Source organism: Pseudochaenichthys georgianus, chromosome 6, assembly GCF_902827115.2.
Source record: "Pseudochaenichthys georgianus chromosome 6, fPseGeo1.2, whole genome shotgun sequence".
Taxonomy (NCBI): Eukaryota; Metazoa; Chordata; class Actinopteri; order Perciformes; family Channichthyidae; genus Pseudochaenichthys; species Pseudochaenichthys georgianus.
The window spans coordinates 13,066,698-13,084,733 of NC_047508.1; the positions used below are offsets into that span (position 1 = coordinate 13,066,698).

At 41.1% G+C, this 18,036-nt stretch overlaps 1 protein-coding gene and 1 long non-coding RNA gene across 5 annotated transcripts in view; one reads left to right on the top strand and one right to left on the bottom strand.

Annotated features, from left to right (window-relative positions):
* Positions 1-456: 456 nt before the first annotated feature.
* The window catches only part of cbfb (core-binding factor subunit beta), a 47,936-nt gene continuing 30,356 nt past the window's right edge, over positions 457-18,036 (bottom strand). Inside the window, exons 4-7 of one of the 4 annotated variants that reach the window (XM_034084968.2) lie at positions 17,085-17,201; positions 16,405-16,500; positions 14,392-14,457; positions 457-3,116 (exon numbers count right to left, since the gene is read on the bottom strand). In XM_034084968.2, the coding sequence (XP_033940859.1) occupies positions 14,428-14,457; positions 16,405-16,500; positions 17,085-17,201 (243 nt within the window). In that variant the 3' untranslated portion in view covers positions 457-3,116; positions 14,392-14,427. Of the gene's footprint in view, positions 3,122-14,391; positions 14,458-16,404; positions 16,501-17,084; positions 17,202-18,036 lie in introns of all 4 variants that reach the window. The other 3 variants (XM_034084967.2, XM_071203462.1, XM_034084966.2) reach the window with 3 other exon arrangements.
* LOC139434044 (uncharacterized) lies at positions 3,136-14,158 on the top strand. The gene is made up of 3 exons (XR_011643441.1): positions 3,136-3,658; positions 12,259-12,353; positions 12,882-14,158. It is a non-coding gene; the product is annotated as an uncharacterized lncRNA (long non-coding RNA).

An 18,036-nucleotide genomic window follows, 5' to 3' on the forward strand; every position in this document is an offset into this window, starting at 1 on the left:
GACAAAATGTGACTTTTTTGACATGGAACTTATTGTTTAAGATTGACAAACATCATATGTGTAGTTCGTGGCACAATTCAAACGGGATCAAAAGATACGTGTTCTCTCTCCATTGAATTCAATGTTAATTTTTCGCTTCCGGGGTCCCATGGGCCGGAAGTAGATGGGCGTGACTTCGCCTCTCTATACTATAATACATGACTTTGAGAGTAGACAATCTATGCCCAAGGACATCCAGCTGGCCCGCCGCATCCGCGGAGAGAGGGATTAAACTGACCCCGAGACCAGCCCATCGAAACACAAAGGCTCTTTTAAGAGCCACCTCACTCTTCACTGAAAGCCTCCTTCCTGACTAAAGAGCGATCTGCGAAAAATCTTGAGGGTTTTGATAGCATTACAATACTTACATGTTTCTGCTAGCAAAGGTTACGCTAATATTAAAGAAGAAACAAAAAATGCAAGAATTCATACATGTTTATTATGAAATAAATCAAACATTTTGTAATGAATGTTATATTACAGAAAAGGACAAGCTCAACCGTAAAACTGTAGGACCACAAGAACAAGAAACTAGGGGAGTGTGTGAAAGTGGCTAGTTATCACAGAGTTCTTCTAGGATCTCTAAGAAAAAAACAATGAATAAATAACATAAACCAAAACGGTCGGAGTAGAAGGAAAAAATAAAGGCAAAAAAAACGTGTCTTTTTGCGTTAATGCCTGCAGTAAGAAAATAAAGGGATGTGGTATTAACTGAGGTGGGTACTACTTAAATATTGGTTCAATAATACATTGGGTGGGTAATGGTGAGCACATGTTACACTGGGACCACCTTCTACCACCTATACATATCCGTCTTTTATAATCACTTCCTCAATAATGTCTCTTAAGAAAAACACGCTGTTTCAATCAATAAAGATGGTTGAATTACAGACATGGTAGATTTGATGAGACCACCCACAGGTGGTTTTATTTTTAAAATGTAGGCCCAGTGGTCACTGTCAAGCTATAGTTCAAACATAACATATAATAAACTTACAACGTACAGAGTCCATCCCATACTGTCTGGACTGGACTGTCTTGGGTAAAATAGTAAGAATAAAACCGTTGAGTGCACTAAGTGGAAAACACAATGGAAAATGAAATCAGCTTCTAGTTGCACAATTTAAAAATAAAAGGGCTTGAGTCAATCCACATTCCTTTGGATGGATTTCCTTTGAAAAATAAACAATACAAATAATACATATAAGAAACACATGAAAAGCGAAAGTAACAAAAGTCCTTAAAACTCCCAAATGTCTAGAAACGCGACTCAATATTACATAAAATAGCCTACCATTGCTACTACTATTTCATAACAAAGCTGAAAGATGAACAACAATTAATACGCATACGGATGTGAGAAGTAATATCAAAAGCAAACATCATGACTTTCACTCAAACAAAACAATAAAACAACATATCATTTTGTTACACTTGTACTGTAACAGGACAGGGAATATTATTTAGACTGTATTTAGGCTTGTACAGTCCTTTAATGATGAGGAATATCTGGGTGATAGGTTGATCAATAGACGGATTTTAAGTTGGAATGGTACCTTACTTCTATAAAAGTGACTTGCAACACATGCTACTGATTTTTATGGTGTGTATTTTTAAGAAAGAAGCCTTTGAATACCCATTTAAAAAGTAGCATGTCAATATCAAGAAAAAGCCTTCATGCAAAAGGATGTGTTTCATTTTTGCCTGATAGTCAACCCCAGATCACAACTCCACCGGGTGACACATCCTGGTAAAAAAACAAATTATATTTTAACAACAGCTTTTATACTTTGTGGAGCATGCTACTGGTTGGGCACACCCACATCTTGCATCACTATGATGTAGCCTTTAAAAATCCCAGTTATTCCTTATCAAAGCGCTTTAAAAGGGAGTGTTCTCACAATAAAAAGGCTGCATAGGTAACAATAGAAGACATTGGCCTATGTTTGGTTTCATGCCTATAAAGAAAAACCCATGTTGAGAACAAGTCTGATTGTATCACATAGTGCAAATTGGCCGTAAAACTTGTTGCTACTTAACCGAGGATTCTATAGTCATGGGCCTCCGATGTTTTAAAGAGAAACTGAATATTATAGCACAGCAAACAATTCAAACTACACAAAACAGCATAGTTCTCTCTGGATGCTCTCCTCCCACCTGCCTACTTTAAATGCAACTCAGTTTTCTGTTATTGTATCCCGTACCTTTCTCCATTCCCTCCCTCCCTTACCAGCAAAGTGAACTTTGGTCTAAGAAAACAGCAGTTTAACTATGCATAATTAGGGTTAACAAAAGGCATGTTCCCAAATGTGAGGCGTTGCAAAAACAATGAACAACGCAGTCACACTGCTTTTCTTTTTCAACACCTTACTTTTGACGCATTATTTTCAATTCAATTTTTTCTACTCTTCTCTTTCCTTTGCCTCCCCTCACTACTGGCATCTGTTACCCCCTTCCATTATTTTCACAATTTGTATTGATAGAAAATATATCTTTTGGTACTTAGATCTTTCCATCAAATCATGTAAGACCTGGAAAAAAATAAATAGAAGTCTGAGTGATTTGATCTATACTTTATATAGATACTCATTTGACTCAAGAAGCAACTTCAACCTCGGATGTGTCATATTTGCAATATGATGCTAATATAATGCTAATTCAACCTCTCATAATCCTTCCTTTGTATTTAAATATATACAACTACTTTTTGCCCAGGTCTGTTGGGTACTTATTCCTGTGAATCCTTAATTGTGGAGTTTGGTTCACTTTCAATTCAATCAATTAAGGAAGTTGTGTTTCTTCTAAATGTAAAAAGGTAAGAACAATGTTTTGAGTGTGGAAAGAAAAATCATATCAGACTAACAAGGAAACAAAGAACACATGTTGAAAACATTGGTCAAAATTGCAATTTCAGATGACCTTTTTTTACAGTTGATTATATTGAAAGTGAATGGATAGCCAGCCCTGGTTTTTCTTCTGTTCCTCCAGTACTTCCTCCTTCTCTTCCGCCTCAGCGCATCTTGTGTTCAATGTCAGCGTTGGCCATGTTGGAGCCAGGGCTGGGGTCCTGCTGTCGTCTGGACTGGGGAGAGAGAGGGATGGAAGGATGAAAGAGGGAAAGAAAGAAAGAGTGATGGAGCAAGACACAAGAAAGGGTATAGAGGGAAAGAGATTGATTGAGTACATTTTTCAAGGACGAACAGGTGTAAAGTCAAACTGGTAACTCTTAACTTGAATATTAATCTCAAAACAGCATCATACAGTTATAACCGATTACAACAATATTAAACTGTGTTGTGAAGTATTAACTGTTTATACCCAGGATATTAATCTAATTAATTAATTATGGGAGCAGTCAAGTTTGTTAACACTTGAGAAATGTCTTATATTTGGTTACAATAGAATAGAAGAATAGAATTGGGAGGGATGAAACCCTTTGTAATGGTCACACATGCAGAGCACACAGCACACACAGTGGCATTTGTTCTCTGCATTCATCCTATCACCAGGAGTCTAGTACTAGGAGCAGAGAGCAGCTAGTGTACAGCGCCCAGGGAGCAATGGGAGGGAGGGGAGAAGGGGGAGGTCCGGTGCCTTGCTCAAGGGCACCTACTCTACGGTAAGTTTTTAGCCCTACAGTATGTGTTTTTTAAAAGGGGGTTGTATTATGCACTTATCCATTGTCATAGTTTTACATACAGTAGATATCGGTTGGCCCGCCACCTATTTGAAAAAAACATGATTTTTGTGGACGGATGCAGCAGAAATGAGTTTGAGATACCTAAAACAAAAACCTAGCTATAAAAACGAATATCAGTTTTGGAGTACGTAATATTAAGACTACTTTGACCACGTTACTCTGCCTTTAGACAGCCAAAAACATTAATTTTCACCTGCAGCAAATGGTAGTTGCTGGTGTTCCATTTCCTTTAATCTGTTAGTTTGTTTGTGTTATTATACGTCATTTTGGTGTTTTAAGGGGTTAATTTGGATTCACCAAAGTCACAGAAACTAACTGTTCGAGACAGCCGTATACCAGCAACTCCCTTGTTCTGGGAGGTAAAATTAATATTTGTTAATGGAAACTGGTGGCGTTGAAAAGAGTATAGATTACAGATTCAGTTCTCCATCTGAAAGTGATAACACAATTCTACATTTAAATATATTTGGCTGCTGCCTTCTTTCACCGCAGTATGGTTTTCATTATGATATTCCTGTCTGATTCTCCAACAATCTGTTGAAAGTAAAACACTGACTATGGATAAGTAACTCATACAACACCACTTCAGCTAGTCGGTAACCAACGCGTTCTCAAATGTGAAAACATCTATACTTAATCTACAACTACAGGCTGATGTGATGTCAACTGAAAACAATTTGCAGTTCCAAAAACATTCAGTAGAGGAAGCCAGAGTACTATTTTAGACAAGGCTCGAAGCTGCTGTTTATACACTTTACTGACTGATATATTAGTCAAGATAGCTTGCAGACAGACAGGCAGACGGACAGTCAGACATAAACACACCAACACCAAATTCATTATTAGGTCATCATTATAAGCCGGCTGTATGACAAGACTTTTAAATATATTTCATGAGTGAGTGTCTGTGAGCCCATGGCATGACCTGCTACTGCTGTACAAAATATAAACATTTGTGGTTATATGTTTACACTTAAGTGATAGCTGAGCAGAATTGGGAGGTTGAGTAATGGGGAGTTGGGACGACGACGCGTGATAACGAGTGGGGAGAGGGGAGTCGGAGAGCAGACAGAAATGCAGATATAGATAGTAAAGGGGTTGCTTAGTTCAACTGGAATGTAGTTTATGTCATCTCAATGACTCACCATAATAGCAACATACACACAGTCACACAAACACATACAGCATACTACCATTTTGATTCCTCACAGCCAGACTGACTCCACTTTATGTCTGTCTCCTCGAGTGAGGATTTTGGTTGCTCTATCAGAACTGCTTCTAAAGACATTTTAAATTAAATTCGTTTTTGTTGTATGTTTTTTACATTTTCATCTGGTATCAATCACTCGTTCCTATTTTGTTCCTGCCCTTTAGAAGTTAAAAAGGGTTTATAATCATCATTTATTTCCTGTCAAATCTGTCTCTTTTGTTATTAACACAATATTACTGGGAGCATGGGGCCTCATTTATAAACATGGCGTACGCTCAAAATATGCCATACTCCAGTTTCTAAGCAATCTTTGCGATTTATAAAAAACAAACATGACGGGAAAATGACCCATGTGTACGCACAAACACGGGATAGATGAGAAACTGCGACACCGTTGGCAGGAAGAATGGAGATAAATATGTGAAAATAATACCATAAATATAATGTTACCTCTTATGTATCATATATGAAGAATTCATTTGCAAAAAATGATTAAAGCCAATCTTAAAATGATTAAACAAACGCCTGTTTGCGACTCCTCAGTGCACACAAAAACATAAATTGGAGGAATAAATAAATACGGATATGTTATTGAAAACCACCTCGAATATGTTGCGTTAATGTTATGAAATGTATTCTCATAAATGATGCGGTAAGCAGAAGAACAGAATTACGTCTAAACTTAGGCCGTTTTGAATTTCTATAGGTTGTATAGATACGAGCGTGGTTTTATATACCATCATGTTTAATCATGTTTTGTGACGTTTGCCAAGACTTGATAAGTCGCTCATAAAATACAGAAGGTATAGAATCTAAGAAGACCATATATTTGGTAAATTTTACAGCTGATATAACACAACACATTTGTTTTATTTCATTTAACTGGTGGATAGCTGCTGGGGGGTTGAGACACACAGGGTGCAGTGGAAACGCTGCACACAGCTGATTGACAGCTGGATCACAAACTACATAATAAAACTGAGGTTACGTATACTGTAACCCAGATTCTATGAGGATAGGCGCTATTGGGTAATCAAATCAAATCAGGTTTTATTTATATAGCACATTTTAAAAAGATTTTTGGTCGAGCCAAAGTGCTGTACATGCAAATAATAAATAACACATAAGTACATTTCGCAAACGGAAGACAATAAATTACAACAGCAAATATAAAAATCAAACACAGGGAAATGTCATGAGTCGTGCTCTGCTCTGACTAGAAGTGGTAATCCCACTGCGCATGCGCAGCACTGACAGACTTAATCCATGCCCACCTACGCCATGGGCCCCACCTACGGATTCACTTCCGTATAAATAGGAAGTATAGGTCCGACAATCTGCTCCCACACAAACAGCTTTTCTTCAGCTATTCGCGGAGCCAGTGGGGCCCGAACCTTAGAGGGCTGCGCCTATACTCATAGAAACTGGGTTACAGTACGTAACCCCAGTTCTGCATCATATAGGCTTCGCCCTCTGGCTATCGCTATTGGGTTAAGGGCGAAGCAGGATGTAGTTTACGCCCCACTGGTCCTTCCGTTACCAGAAGCACAAAAACACATCTACTCAATTAATAACCCATGCTCATTACGCTGTGCGTAATGGTGCATCACAGCCCCTGGAAATATAGCATTTAAAAAAAAAATATATTCTCCATGAGGGGACGCAGGTAAAAACCTGTCGTTGTGAAAAGTAGAGACGAATGTCACACTTTGTTAAAACGATAAAAGAGGGGGGGGGGGGAAGGGCAGCTCTCTGCGTGCCGATAGGCAGGAGAGAGGGCGCTCAGCTGAGTCTCCGACATCACTCTGACACACTCAGTACAGAGTGTGTCAGAGAGGAAAAAGGGAACATCCCTCTCATAAGAGAACAGGGGGAAGACCAAGATGCAGCAGTGCAAATGTCTTCCACTGTCATTCCTCCATGCAAAGCCGTAGAGGATGAAAATATCTCTGGTGGAGTGCGTTCTGATGTTCTCCGGGGGATCCACCCCAGAGGAGACATATGCCTGTGACACAGCCTCACACAGCCAGAGTGACAGGCGATGTGCAGACAGAGGCTGCCCTATTGAGCGCTCTCTGTAATGCACAAACAGGCGCTGGGAACGGCGCAAACCAGCCGTGCGTGCAATTAGGGTTGCAAAGGGGCGGAAAGTTTCCGGTAAATTTCTGGAGAGTTTCAATGTCAAGTTAAGCTGGGGAATTTTGGAAATATTCGATGAAAAAAACAAAAAAACATGCAATTTCAACAGATTATTTAAAAAAGAAAAATGATTTGTTTCATTGAAGAACGAAAACAGGAATGTTGAGTTAAATATTACTCATCCCCCCAACCCCACTCATTAAAAAATGAACAAAAATGCACCTCCCATCCAAAAATCCCCACAAAGTCCCATTCAAAATGTTAAATGAAAAGAGCCCCTCTCCCTCCAAAAAGTCCCATTAAACATGCAAATCTTCCTTTAAGCAATCCTCTGCATTTTTGCTAAACCCTTTCAGTCAACGGGCTCTTCCTGGGCCTCATCAACATCTAACTCTTCCTCTTCAGTGTCACTGTCCAGCCTTGTTGAGGATGGCTCTGTGTCCGGCTCAGAGAGCCTTAGGTTTGCCCGAATGCCAACCAGTTTTTCCACTCTCACATTTGTGAGCCTGTTGCGAACCTTTGTGTGGTCTCAATAGCCATGCAGTAAGCAGTGTGCTATGGCATGGATATTTAAGTGTACTTGAATGACATCTGTTTGTTTTAGTCAAGATTATGCTAAAATATACTTTCCCCAACTATATTTAAGTTCCCTATGAAGAGCCAACCTTCAATTTAGAAAATTCCCAATTTATTCCCATAAATTCCTGTTTATTCCCGTGGAAAGTCTCCATCTTTGAAAATTCCCGGAATTTTGCAACCCTACGTGCAATATAGCAGGACAGCGTGCGCACGGGCAGAGGAGATGAGATGTGGCTTCTTCCTCTGATGTGTGAGGAGGAGGAAAGAAGCCATCCAAATGTATCACTCTCTATCTAAAGGAGCTTGTGATAACCTTTGTCATAAAAGCCGGGTTAGGGCACAAAACAGCTGAGCTGCCAACTCCTTGGATCCGGAGACATGACGGAGCCACAGAGAGAGAGCAGACCAGTCACTTACCCTTTTAGATGATGTCAGAGCCAAGGGCAGAGCTACTTTGGGTGGGAACCTGATCTAAAGGTTCAAATGGGGCTTTACTCAGCGCGCGTAACACCAAAGCCAAATCCCATTGAGGGGCTAAAGCGCATGACACAGGTCTCTGTGCTCCTTGTAGAAAGCGTTTTGTCAGAGGGTGAATAAACACCGTGCTGACACCGAAACCTACGTGGCAAGATGAAATGGCAGCAGCATATATTTTGACCGTGCTATAAGCCAAATTCCTGTCAAACAACACGTACAACATCTTGAGAGAGGCCAAGCCCATCTAAGTGTTCCCGTTCAGGGGCCATGCCCACAAACGCTGGCCTATCACTGGGTGACCGCTGATCGCTCCTTCCACCTGGGAGAGAGTGCCCCAGCCAGGGCTCTCGACTAACTTTTTTCCCCATCCTCCCGGAACCGTCCCGAAATACAATCCAAGCCGTCCCGAAATTAATGTGGACTGTCCCGAATTTTTTTTTTTAGTTTCTCTACATTATCATTAGTTAAAATCATTCAAAGTGACCTTTTAACATAAATAAAACATCATACAAATCATTAGATGATAATTCATCAACCTTTTTATTTGAGTAAATCATTCAATCACATAAACAAAGGCCAAATATATTTAAACAAACACAGAAACGAGAAAATTACTCTAATATTGAATCCAATCAAGTCCCATCCAATTAACAAAAAAATCCAACACTGTCCTGAAGACAGAACCCAGAGTAACCACTAACCAGGATGACAGTCTGTAACACAGTCAGGAGACCTTTACAAACGGCCCCGCCCCCTCGCACACAGACGGGAGAGAGAGATCTCGTCTGGATTGGACAGCTCGAAAATACATCATAGACGCATGTTGTAGTCTTATTGCATATTAGAAACGGAGTTGGTGAAACTAAAACTGCGATATAATGTGTATGTAGCAATAATACATATGACATATATTTTTTAAATATCTCCTGTACCAATAAAAAGTCTGATAACGTCGGAGCTTAACGTTACCACTGTCTTTAATAATTCCGGCCCGGGGCCCGTTTAATACCGGGGCTCGGTACCCATCCCTACATGGGGAGAGGCGCAGCATATTGCTAAGGACTAAATACGATGGAGAGTTCTCATCTCAGCCTTATTACCCATAGGGGATGAAGAGGAGTAAGTAAATAAAGAGGCCGGCGCTCCAGGGTCTGGTTCTGCTGTGCGTTTTTGTGATGTAACGGTAAAACATTTCAGAATTCCTCCACGGGATGCCATTGTCATTGTACATCACTCAACCCGTGAAATACACACACTCAGTACATAGCTAGACCATAGAGAGCTAGACCCGCGAATTTGCAGACCAGGAATTCGCGGGCACAGCCAGCTGGGCGGCTGGCTGACAGCCAGCGGCACAGCAGTAGCTACATGTGTGTGGATTTCGTGTATGTCCCAAAATTATTTTTTATCCTCCCAGACACTATTTTTTTCGGCCCCGGGACGACGGGACGTCCTTAAGCTCGAGCCCTGGCCCCAGCGCCACGGAATTTCCCACGGTCTGCCTGACAGCATCCGCTGTAGGCATGGAAACCAGAACGCTCCCGTGCGCTCCGGGGCTATTAAGACCGCTGTCAGCCACTCCTCCTGCACTTGGTCCAGGAACCGAGGGATCAGTGGGACTGGTGGGAAAGCGTATATAAACACCCTGGGCCAAGGTTGGTGTGCGAACGCGTCCAACCCCAGGGGGGGGGTTGGTCCTGCGTTCTCAGGGAACTAGAGGGAACACTGTGCGTTCCCGTGTGCAGCGAACAGATCCACCTCTGCTCTCCCGAACCTGCTCTATACCTGGGAGACCAGTTTGGAACGGAGGCTCCAGTCCCCCTGGCGAGGACCTCCTCTGGACATGAGGTCTGACCCTCTGTTCAACTCGCCGGGAATATACACTGCTCTGATAGAGAGTACGTGTGTACGCGCCCAGCACAGCAGCTGCCTGGCTGTGTTCAGCATGGCGAATGATGTAAGCATGCCTGCTGCTTTGTTGTCTGTGCAAATCAACATGTTGATTGTACAGCAACGGGGCGAAGTGCTGGATTACTCTCCATACGGAGAGTAATCCAGCGCGTTTATGTGGAGAGACATGTGAGCCGGCCACTGTTCCCCCACCGCCTGTGACACGCACGTTCCTCCCCACCCTGAGAGAGATGCGTCTGTGAACACCGAGGTGTGTGACGTCATTCTGCCCAGGGGCACCCCCACTGACAGGACGTGGAGATTTTTCCAGTAGGTTAAATCTAAATCCACGGACGGAGGAATGTACACCATGCGTCTCTTCTGACGCACGGGTCGATGTGCAGGCGAATGACCACGTCTGGAGTCTCCTCATGTGAAGGAGACCCAGGGGGATCACCACATGACCAGCTGACCTCATGCCTAACAGCTGTATCACGGAGAGGGCTGTCACCACGCTGCAGGGTGTGACACGCCGGAGGAGAGCTGTCAGTTTCTCCACTCTCTGCCGTGAGAGCCGTGCTCTCATGGTGGCCGAGTTTTATTCCACTCCCAGATAAATGATAATCTGGGAGGGAAGAGGACAGCTCTCCTTCCAGTTTATAAATGAAACCAAGGCTTGACAGATGAGATACAAGCTGTACCGTCTGTGAAGCGACTTCCTCCCTGGAGTGAGCCAGCCACAGCAGGTCATCCAGGTAAAATAACACTCATCCCCATTCTGTGTAGCGGCTCCAGAGCCGTCTCCACACACTTTGAAAAAGTGCGTGGAGCCAAGAATGAGAAACGCAGGAATTTGCTGTGTTTCGGGATGATGGTTACGTGGAAGTATGCATCCTTCAGGTCTATGGAAATGAACCAGTTTCCCTGGTGAACACACTCCAGCACCTGTTTGATCGTCAGCATGTGAAAAGGCCATTTCCTTATTGGACACTGACAGATCGAGGATGGGTCTCATTCCCCCCGCCTTGTCTCTTTCGGGACCAGGCTCGTAAACCGGACATTAGGCGCGTTCACACCGGACTAGTTTAGTTCTGATAGTGCCTGGAATTTTGCGTTCACATCAAAAAGAGTACTTAGTTCCGAGAACTTTTACTCCCATTATTAGTGCCTGCTAGAGAGGTGGTACTATCCTGGGGATTAAAAAGTACCAATTTCGCGCCGCCGTAAAACTCTGAAAAGTTTTGTGAATTTATTTGCTGGCATTAGCATTATTAGCATTAGCCCCGCGCACCAACGAAGAGAGCATAACTAATGGCAACACAAAAAAAAACATGGGAGTGGTGGAGTGATGAGGAGGTGTCGGCGTTCTGGCGATTTACTACTGAAGCCAGTCCCCAACTCCGGGGACTTCCAGCCGGGAACTTCGTGTGGCAGTATACGCCATGAAGTGGTTTGCGGCCTGCCAGTAAACCCAAAGCAGAAGAAGAAGAAGTGACCTCAGCGGCTTCCTTTACGTAATCCTCAGGGAACTTATTCTGGTGTGAACGCGATCTGTACTTAGTTCGGGTACTAAGTGCTGGCACTAAGTGCTGGCCACTAAGTACGGAAAAGTACTTGGTGTGAAAGTGGCTTATGAGGCTCGTTCACGCTCAACACCCCTGAGGGATGAGCGGAGGTGTGTGCAGTGCTGTCCACACGAGGTGTAATAATGGCCCTCATGGGCTCATTACGACCGTGTGTAGGAGGCACATCTGGGACAGAGGAAAAAACCTGTGCTGGTACGTACACCACCTTCCCACGTGAATCCTACACAAAGCTTTATAAATGAGGTCCCAGAGCACATTTTCCTTTTATTATTAAAAAATGTATGATGAGTAGTAGTTCCAGCCATAGCATTAACAGTTTACTCCATCAAGTATTGTAGTTAGTCATGTGATTAGTTATACCTATGTGTACACCCTACTCCTCAGTGTCAGGACAAGACTGAAGTGTATTCAATTGTTAGGTTATAGGAATAATGCATGCGCTGGAAAAGTGGTAAGCATACGGCAGAATAAATGAAAAACAATTGAATGTGAGCATTCAGATGTTTTGATGTGGTCTTGTTGTTTTTCAATGTGGTCTCTATTCATTTAAACTCATCAAGACTTTCTCCTTTTTGTTATTCTTCATTCACCTTGGAGGCATGCGTGAGAAACCAACTATTTATTTCTCTTAATGAAAGAACGTTTGGGGCTCTCTGCTGGAACTGCTACCCCCGCGACCCGACCACGGATAAGCGGGAGAAGATGGATGGATGGATGGATTAATGAATTCAAGGTAACATTTGATAATTGATTAATATTCAAATATTAATTTTGTGGATGAAGTAGTCATGTGCAACCAGACTCCTGCAACTCCCGCTCAGTTTAAACTATGATGTATGATGCTGATACATGGCGGTAGTGTAGTGTTTATTCTTTATAAAAGGGAGTGGTCTCTTTGCTAATCATAAGGGTAGGAGAGCTTGTTGTATTGATTTGCACACAGATGGAAGCCTGCTCGGCCACTATAGGCTGCTTAACCACAACTCAATACTGGAGGTGTGTGTGTGTGTGTGTGTGTGTGTGTGTGTGTGTGTGTGTGTGTGTGTGTGTGTGTGTGTGTGTGTGTGTGTGGTGACCAACGCAGGGGGTCTGATGGCGATCAATACTAATTATATATTAATGCTTTCAATGCCAGCTCATCATTCACCACCACATTTATTTCTGCTGAGCACTTTGAGAATAGTGTTGGTTTGTGTGTGCGTATGTGTGTGAGTGCATGACTTCACGATATATATTGCTTCTCTATCCATCATTCTGACAGGACCTTTCTGACCTTGAATAACTGGAATATCACCTCTTTTGGATATGCTGTATCTGCCAAAATGACAACGCTTCAGGAATGGAAAGAGAAACAGCTTTCTGGGAGCACACAGTGAAAAAATTGCATTACTGTTTTATTTGTTGAGCATTACTGCAATGAAATATACCTTCATCTAAAATGTCTACTCAGATCAATATTTTGGCATGAAAATATAAAATGTTATTGTTCGTGATTTTGGGCAAAATATCTGCATTTTGCTTCTATTCCTGATCATCCATTATTGATTTAACTGGAAGAAATGTATATTTTACACATATACTGGACTGTAAATATTAGATAGATTCATTTAATTTAACCTTTGACTTAATGAGCAAGAAAAAAACCCCACACTAAACAGTATTGCTGTTTTTCAGCTTGTTCCTATTTCCTTTCAGGCTTTGGCCACCACATATATTTGTTAGGGTAGTTAGATGTTTTGAGAAATGTCTTCATTCTTTTATCAGTCTCAAAGAGAAAGGTGTCCATTTTCCACCAAAAAAGAATATTCCTTTAATTTGACCTTCTTATAAACTATTAGCTTAATGTTCTCTCATTATACACATCATTGAAAACTATCAAAACCTCTGCGAGTGAAACATGTTGATAAAAATAATGAATACATGTCGGCAAAGCTAGAATAGAAACTAAAGTGGGACAAAAGTCTAATTTTACCTTAATTATTTCTAATGTCAAATCTAAATAATTGTTTTACAAAGTGGATGGTTTTATTAAGAATCAGTCATTGAAATCAGTTTATTGCTAAGTAGGATTTGCTTTGGTGTAGAGTAGGGGATGGTGATGGCGCTTATATTGATTGAGTAGGAGACACAGGGTTTTCTTTTTCTCTAAGAGCCTCAGGGAGGAAACATGAGATAAGTCAGATGAAAGATGACCTTCATAATGTCTCTTTCCTTCCTGTCTTTCTGTCTCCCTTGTCCGTGCTTCTCTCACGCCCCTCTTCCCTACATGTGCTGAGTCCCTGCCTTCCCTTTCTGTCTAATTTGTGAAGCACCATGTGCCGCAGATCTGTGGTCGGGCTTGAATTGTGCGTGTGTGTGTGTGTGTGTGTTTATGTGTGCAAGTGGGCACCATTGTACAAACACGCTGTGAAATGGTTACATTTAGCAGTTTCTGTGTCTCTCATGCAATCAGCTAATACACAAAGCAGAAGCAAAGAAGAGCATGCATATTTATGAACAGACACATAATGAAAATCAAAACAGAGTTTACTTTGACACACACACACACACACACACACACACACACACACACACACACACACACACACACACACACACACACACACACACACACACACACACACACACACACACACACACACACACACACACACACACACACACACACACACACACACACACACACACACACACACACACACACACACACACACACACGGTGGTTTAGTGCATGACAGTGTGATAGATGGTGAGAAATGAAGGACACAGACCATGTTCTTTTCTGCTGGCTGCCTGTCTGTGTGTCATCAGTCCCAGATTTTAGAAACCACAGGGTCCTACAAAATAAACAATTTGGGGTTCATTTGTAACTTCGTCCACATGCCATTGACATCCCCAAAGCCTTGCTGGGAAAGTGAGTTTCTTCAAGTTGTTAAATGCTTTTGGAATGGTTACAAAAATCACAGTGATTTAGTGTTTATATTTGTTAATGTGTTTGAGTAGGACACTGAGCAGAAATGTGAACATGATGATTATATTAACAAAACTTAATTTAAGAACAGATCTTACGACAATTTGTGAGGTTGGTATTTCACAATTCCTGTAATTTGGGTTATTCAAAATGACGTTATTTTTCTGTGATCTGCAGCACGGGTGAATCAACTACTTTTCCTCCGGAGGCTTTTGGGACACATGACACAACAACTGAATAAGTCATTCAATAGTTCAGTAAAATCAAATCAATAATCAGATTAGATTTATTGTCAAACTGATCATGCACTTAACCTATGATTCAAACTATAAATGGAATGTTTACATTTTAAAATAATACTGTAAAAGCACACAACCACACATCACACAAAAGCCACCCCAGGTGCTAAGCAAATAAAACCCAAATGGAAATTTGACTTGGACTGCGTCTATATGTCTTTAATGAAATGGTGTCCTGCCATATCGTAACTACAATTAATTAAAGACTTACAAAGACATAAGTATGACACATTTAGAACAGATTGTAGTCACTTTTGCCTGATCTGGAGTATTTATCATTTACTAAGTCTCTTAATGTGACTTTAATATTTTTGAAATGTTTTGCAAAGAACATGGTGCACAATGTACTGTTAACAAGCTGTTTAGATGATGATTTATTTAGGTGTCATATTTAAAAAAAAATCTGAAAACACCTTTTGCAAATCTAGAGGCTAGACTTATACACTTGGACTAGACTAACAAAGCCAGCCCACAATCTGAAACTTCCCTTTTTGCTTAAGGTCGTCTCCCAAGGGAGGACTCGTATCAGAGAAATAACAGCTTCACTCAGACTTCAACATGTGAGACAATGTTTCTACACATGGTCAGATGAATGAGCCACCTGCTTGAATATCTTTGGTCAATTCTCTTGTGGAAAGACCTCATTCAATAAATTCTGTTTCTACATACATTTGAGCTCCAAAAAGAAGGACGTTTTGAATCGTGTTTTAATTTGCATTAACAGTTCTTGCTTTACAAAGAAATTCTTAATTCACAAAATTGGCCTTTGTATATTAATTACTTACTTCATGCTATATTGAATTCTTGAAGAAAACATTTATCTTTTACAACGCATGCCTCCACACGGTGAATGCAAATTAAAGAAAACGAGAAAGTTCTCGATGAATTGAAGAAAACAGCAGTTTAACAACAGAAAAATACATTTAAAACATCTGCAGTCATCAGGTCAGGTCATTGTTAAATCCAGCCCCCATTTACCTCAGTTTATCAAAAATGTTCTCAGTTTCTTTGATTCTTTGTTTACTGGGAGAAAGCATGTGAGAACAACACAGTTTTCTTTAAGAATTGAAGGATCATTTGTAAGTGGTGGTCATTTTGTGGGTGAAGTATTCTTTTAATAACAGCTGAAATGCATGTACTGTACTTGATGTCCTCCAGTGGTGCAGAAGTGTAATCAGGCATGAGACAATAAATCATCACTGGGTGTACTCCAAGATGCACACCCAACAGTGATGCTGAGTTAAGTTAATCTTAAATAAGTGGTTGAGTCAGACGGGGGAAAAGTCATTATAATGTTCATCTGTAAAACACAGTAAAGAGGTTAAACTCATAGTTCACATGGCATGTTAACGAGACTCAGATATTTTTCTGATGATTAGGCCGGCTTTGCGAGGCTAAGACAGGTGTCAAGCAGAAGCAGACGCGATTGGGGCTAAACTATCAAGCAGCAGTCAGCTTCTTTTTTAGATTAAGCATCATTTCCCTTTAAACATCGCCATTACAGGACCTCTCACCTCAAGATCCTCTCTGTGTGATCGGTCTCTGTCTTCAAAGTCTCTGGTTCTGCGTCGAGCCTCTTCAAAGGCTGCCTGGGCCAAAGCGTCCTCTTGCTGCAGGCACACACACACACACACACACACACACACACACACACACACACACACACACACACACACACACACACACACACACACACACACACACACACACACACACACACACACACACACACACACACACACACACACACACACACACACACACACACACACACACACACACACACACACACACACACACACACACACACACACACACACACACACACACAGACACACACACAGACACACACACATAATCCCGATTATGAAGGCACCTTTTAATGTTATAATGAGATGCATAGAAAACCTGACGTAGTGATAAAGTTTGTTTAGGAGGGAGTTATTTCAAAGATGTTACTTGACTTATTTTTTTTTTTTACCCAAACCACAATCTTATCCTTTACCTAACCTAGTTATTTTTGTTTCAATACAGAACAATAACCACTGCTGGTTAGACACATAGGGCTACTCATTATATTAAAATGTGAACCCAAGGAGTACTGACCAAGTGTTTGTATGTGACGAGTTGAGAATTAGAATGGGTTATTCACACCAAAAGACATACATCAGTCTGCATGTGTGTGCTGTGTTACCTGCGCCCTCTCTTCATCTAGTTCCAGGTATCCCATCCCATCCAGTCTCTGTAGGTCAATCCAGCCTCTCCAGGTCACACACACCCCGTTCAAAATCATGGGAGCCTTTAAATACACCTGGATGGAGAGAGAGTGAGAGAGATTAATGCAAAAAGCAGATATATTTTTTATTATTTGTGCAACATCACTGCAGCACTGACCTGCTTTGATTTAAAATGTGTCCAGTTTTTGTTATTTATAAGGTGTTAATATGGCAAAAAGTGACATGTAGAATTTGAAAAATCTAGAATGTACCAAAAGACATAGATCTGACGCTGTCCAGAACTACAGTATATAAGATTTAATTTGGCAAGCAATACCTTTCCAATAAAATAACAGGTTAAAATTAAAATAGCAAGTTTTGAATCCAAAATTGACAGCTGTTTTTGAAGAATCTTAAAAAGCTCTTTGCTCCCGGGATGGAAGCCATCCCAACCTCGCTATTAGTGCTGTGAAAAAGGAAAAACCACCAACTACAGTACAATTGAGTGTTAGACTTCTAAATCACTCACAGACACGCACACTTTGACATGCATGTACATATGTGCCCATGTGCACAACCCATGGAGGTAAGTGTGTTTTCATAAGGGACTGCAACCATACATGTGTACAATGTATGTCATTGTGCTTGCTGCTGCAGGATGTCAGTCCAGTGTTTTGGGCTAATAGGCCTTTTGTATTGTACTAAATACACAAAAAGTGATCAAAAATAAATATCATGTGCCTAATAAACATCTTTGTCATTTGTATTTGTGTGTGTGTATTTTATTTTTAATGGCCATTGCCGTCTATGACTTTTTCACAGACTGCCAGCTAAAATACGACTTTGTGGTATCTAATCCTTGGTAATAACCATAGGTAATAACTATAGGTTACTTACGTAACCCCAGTCCTCAGAGTAACATGAAGTGAG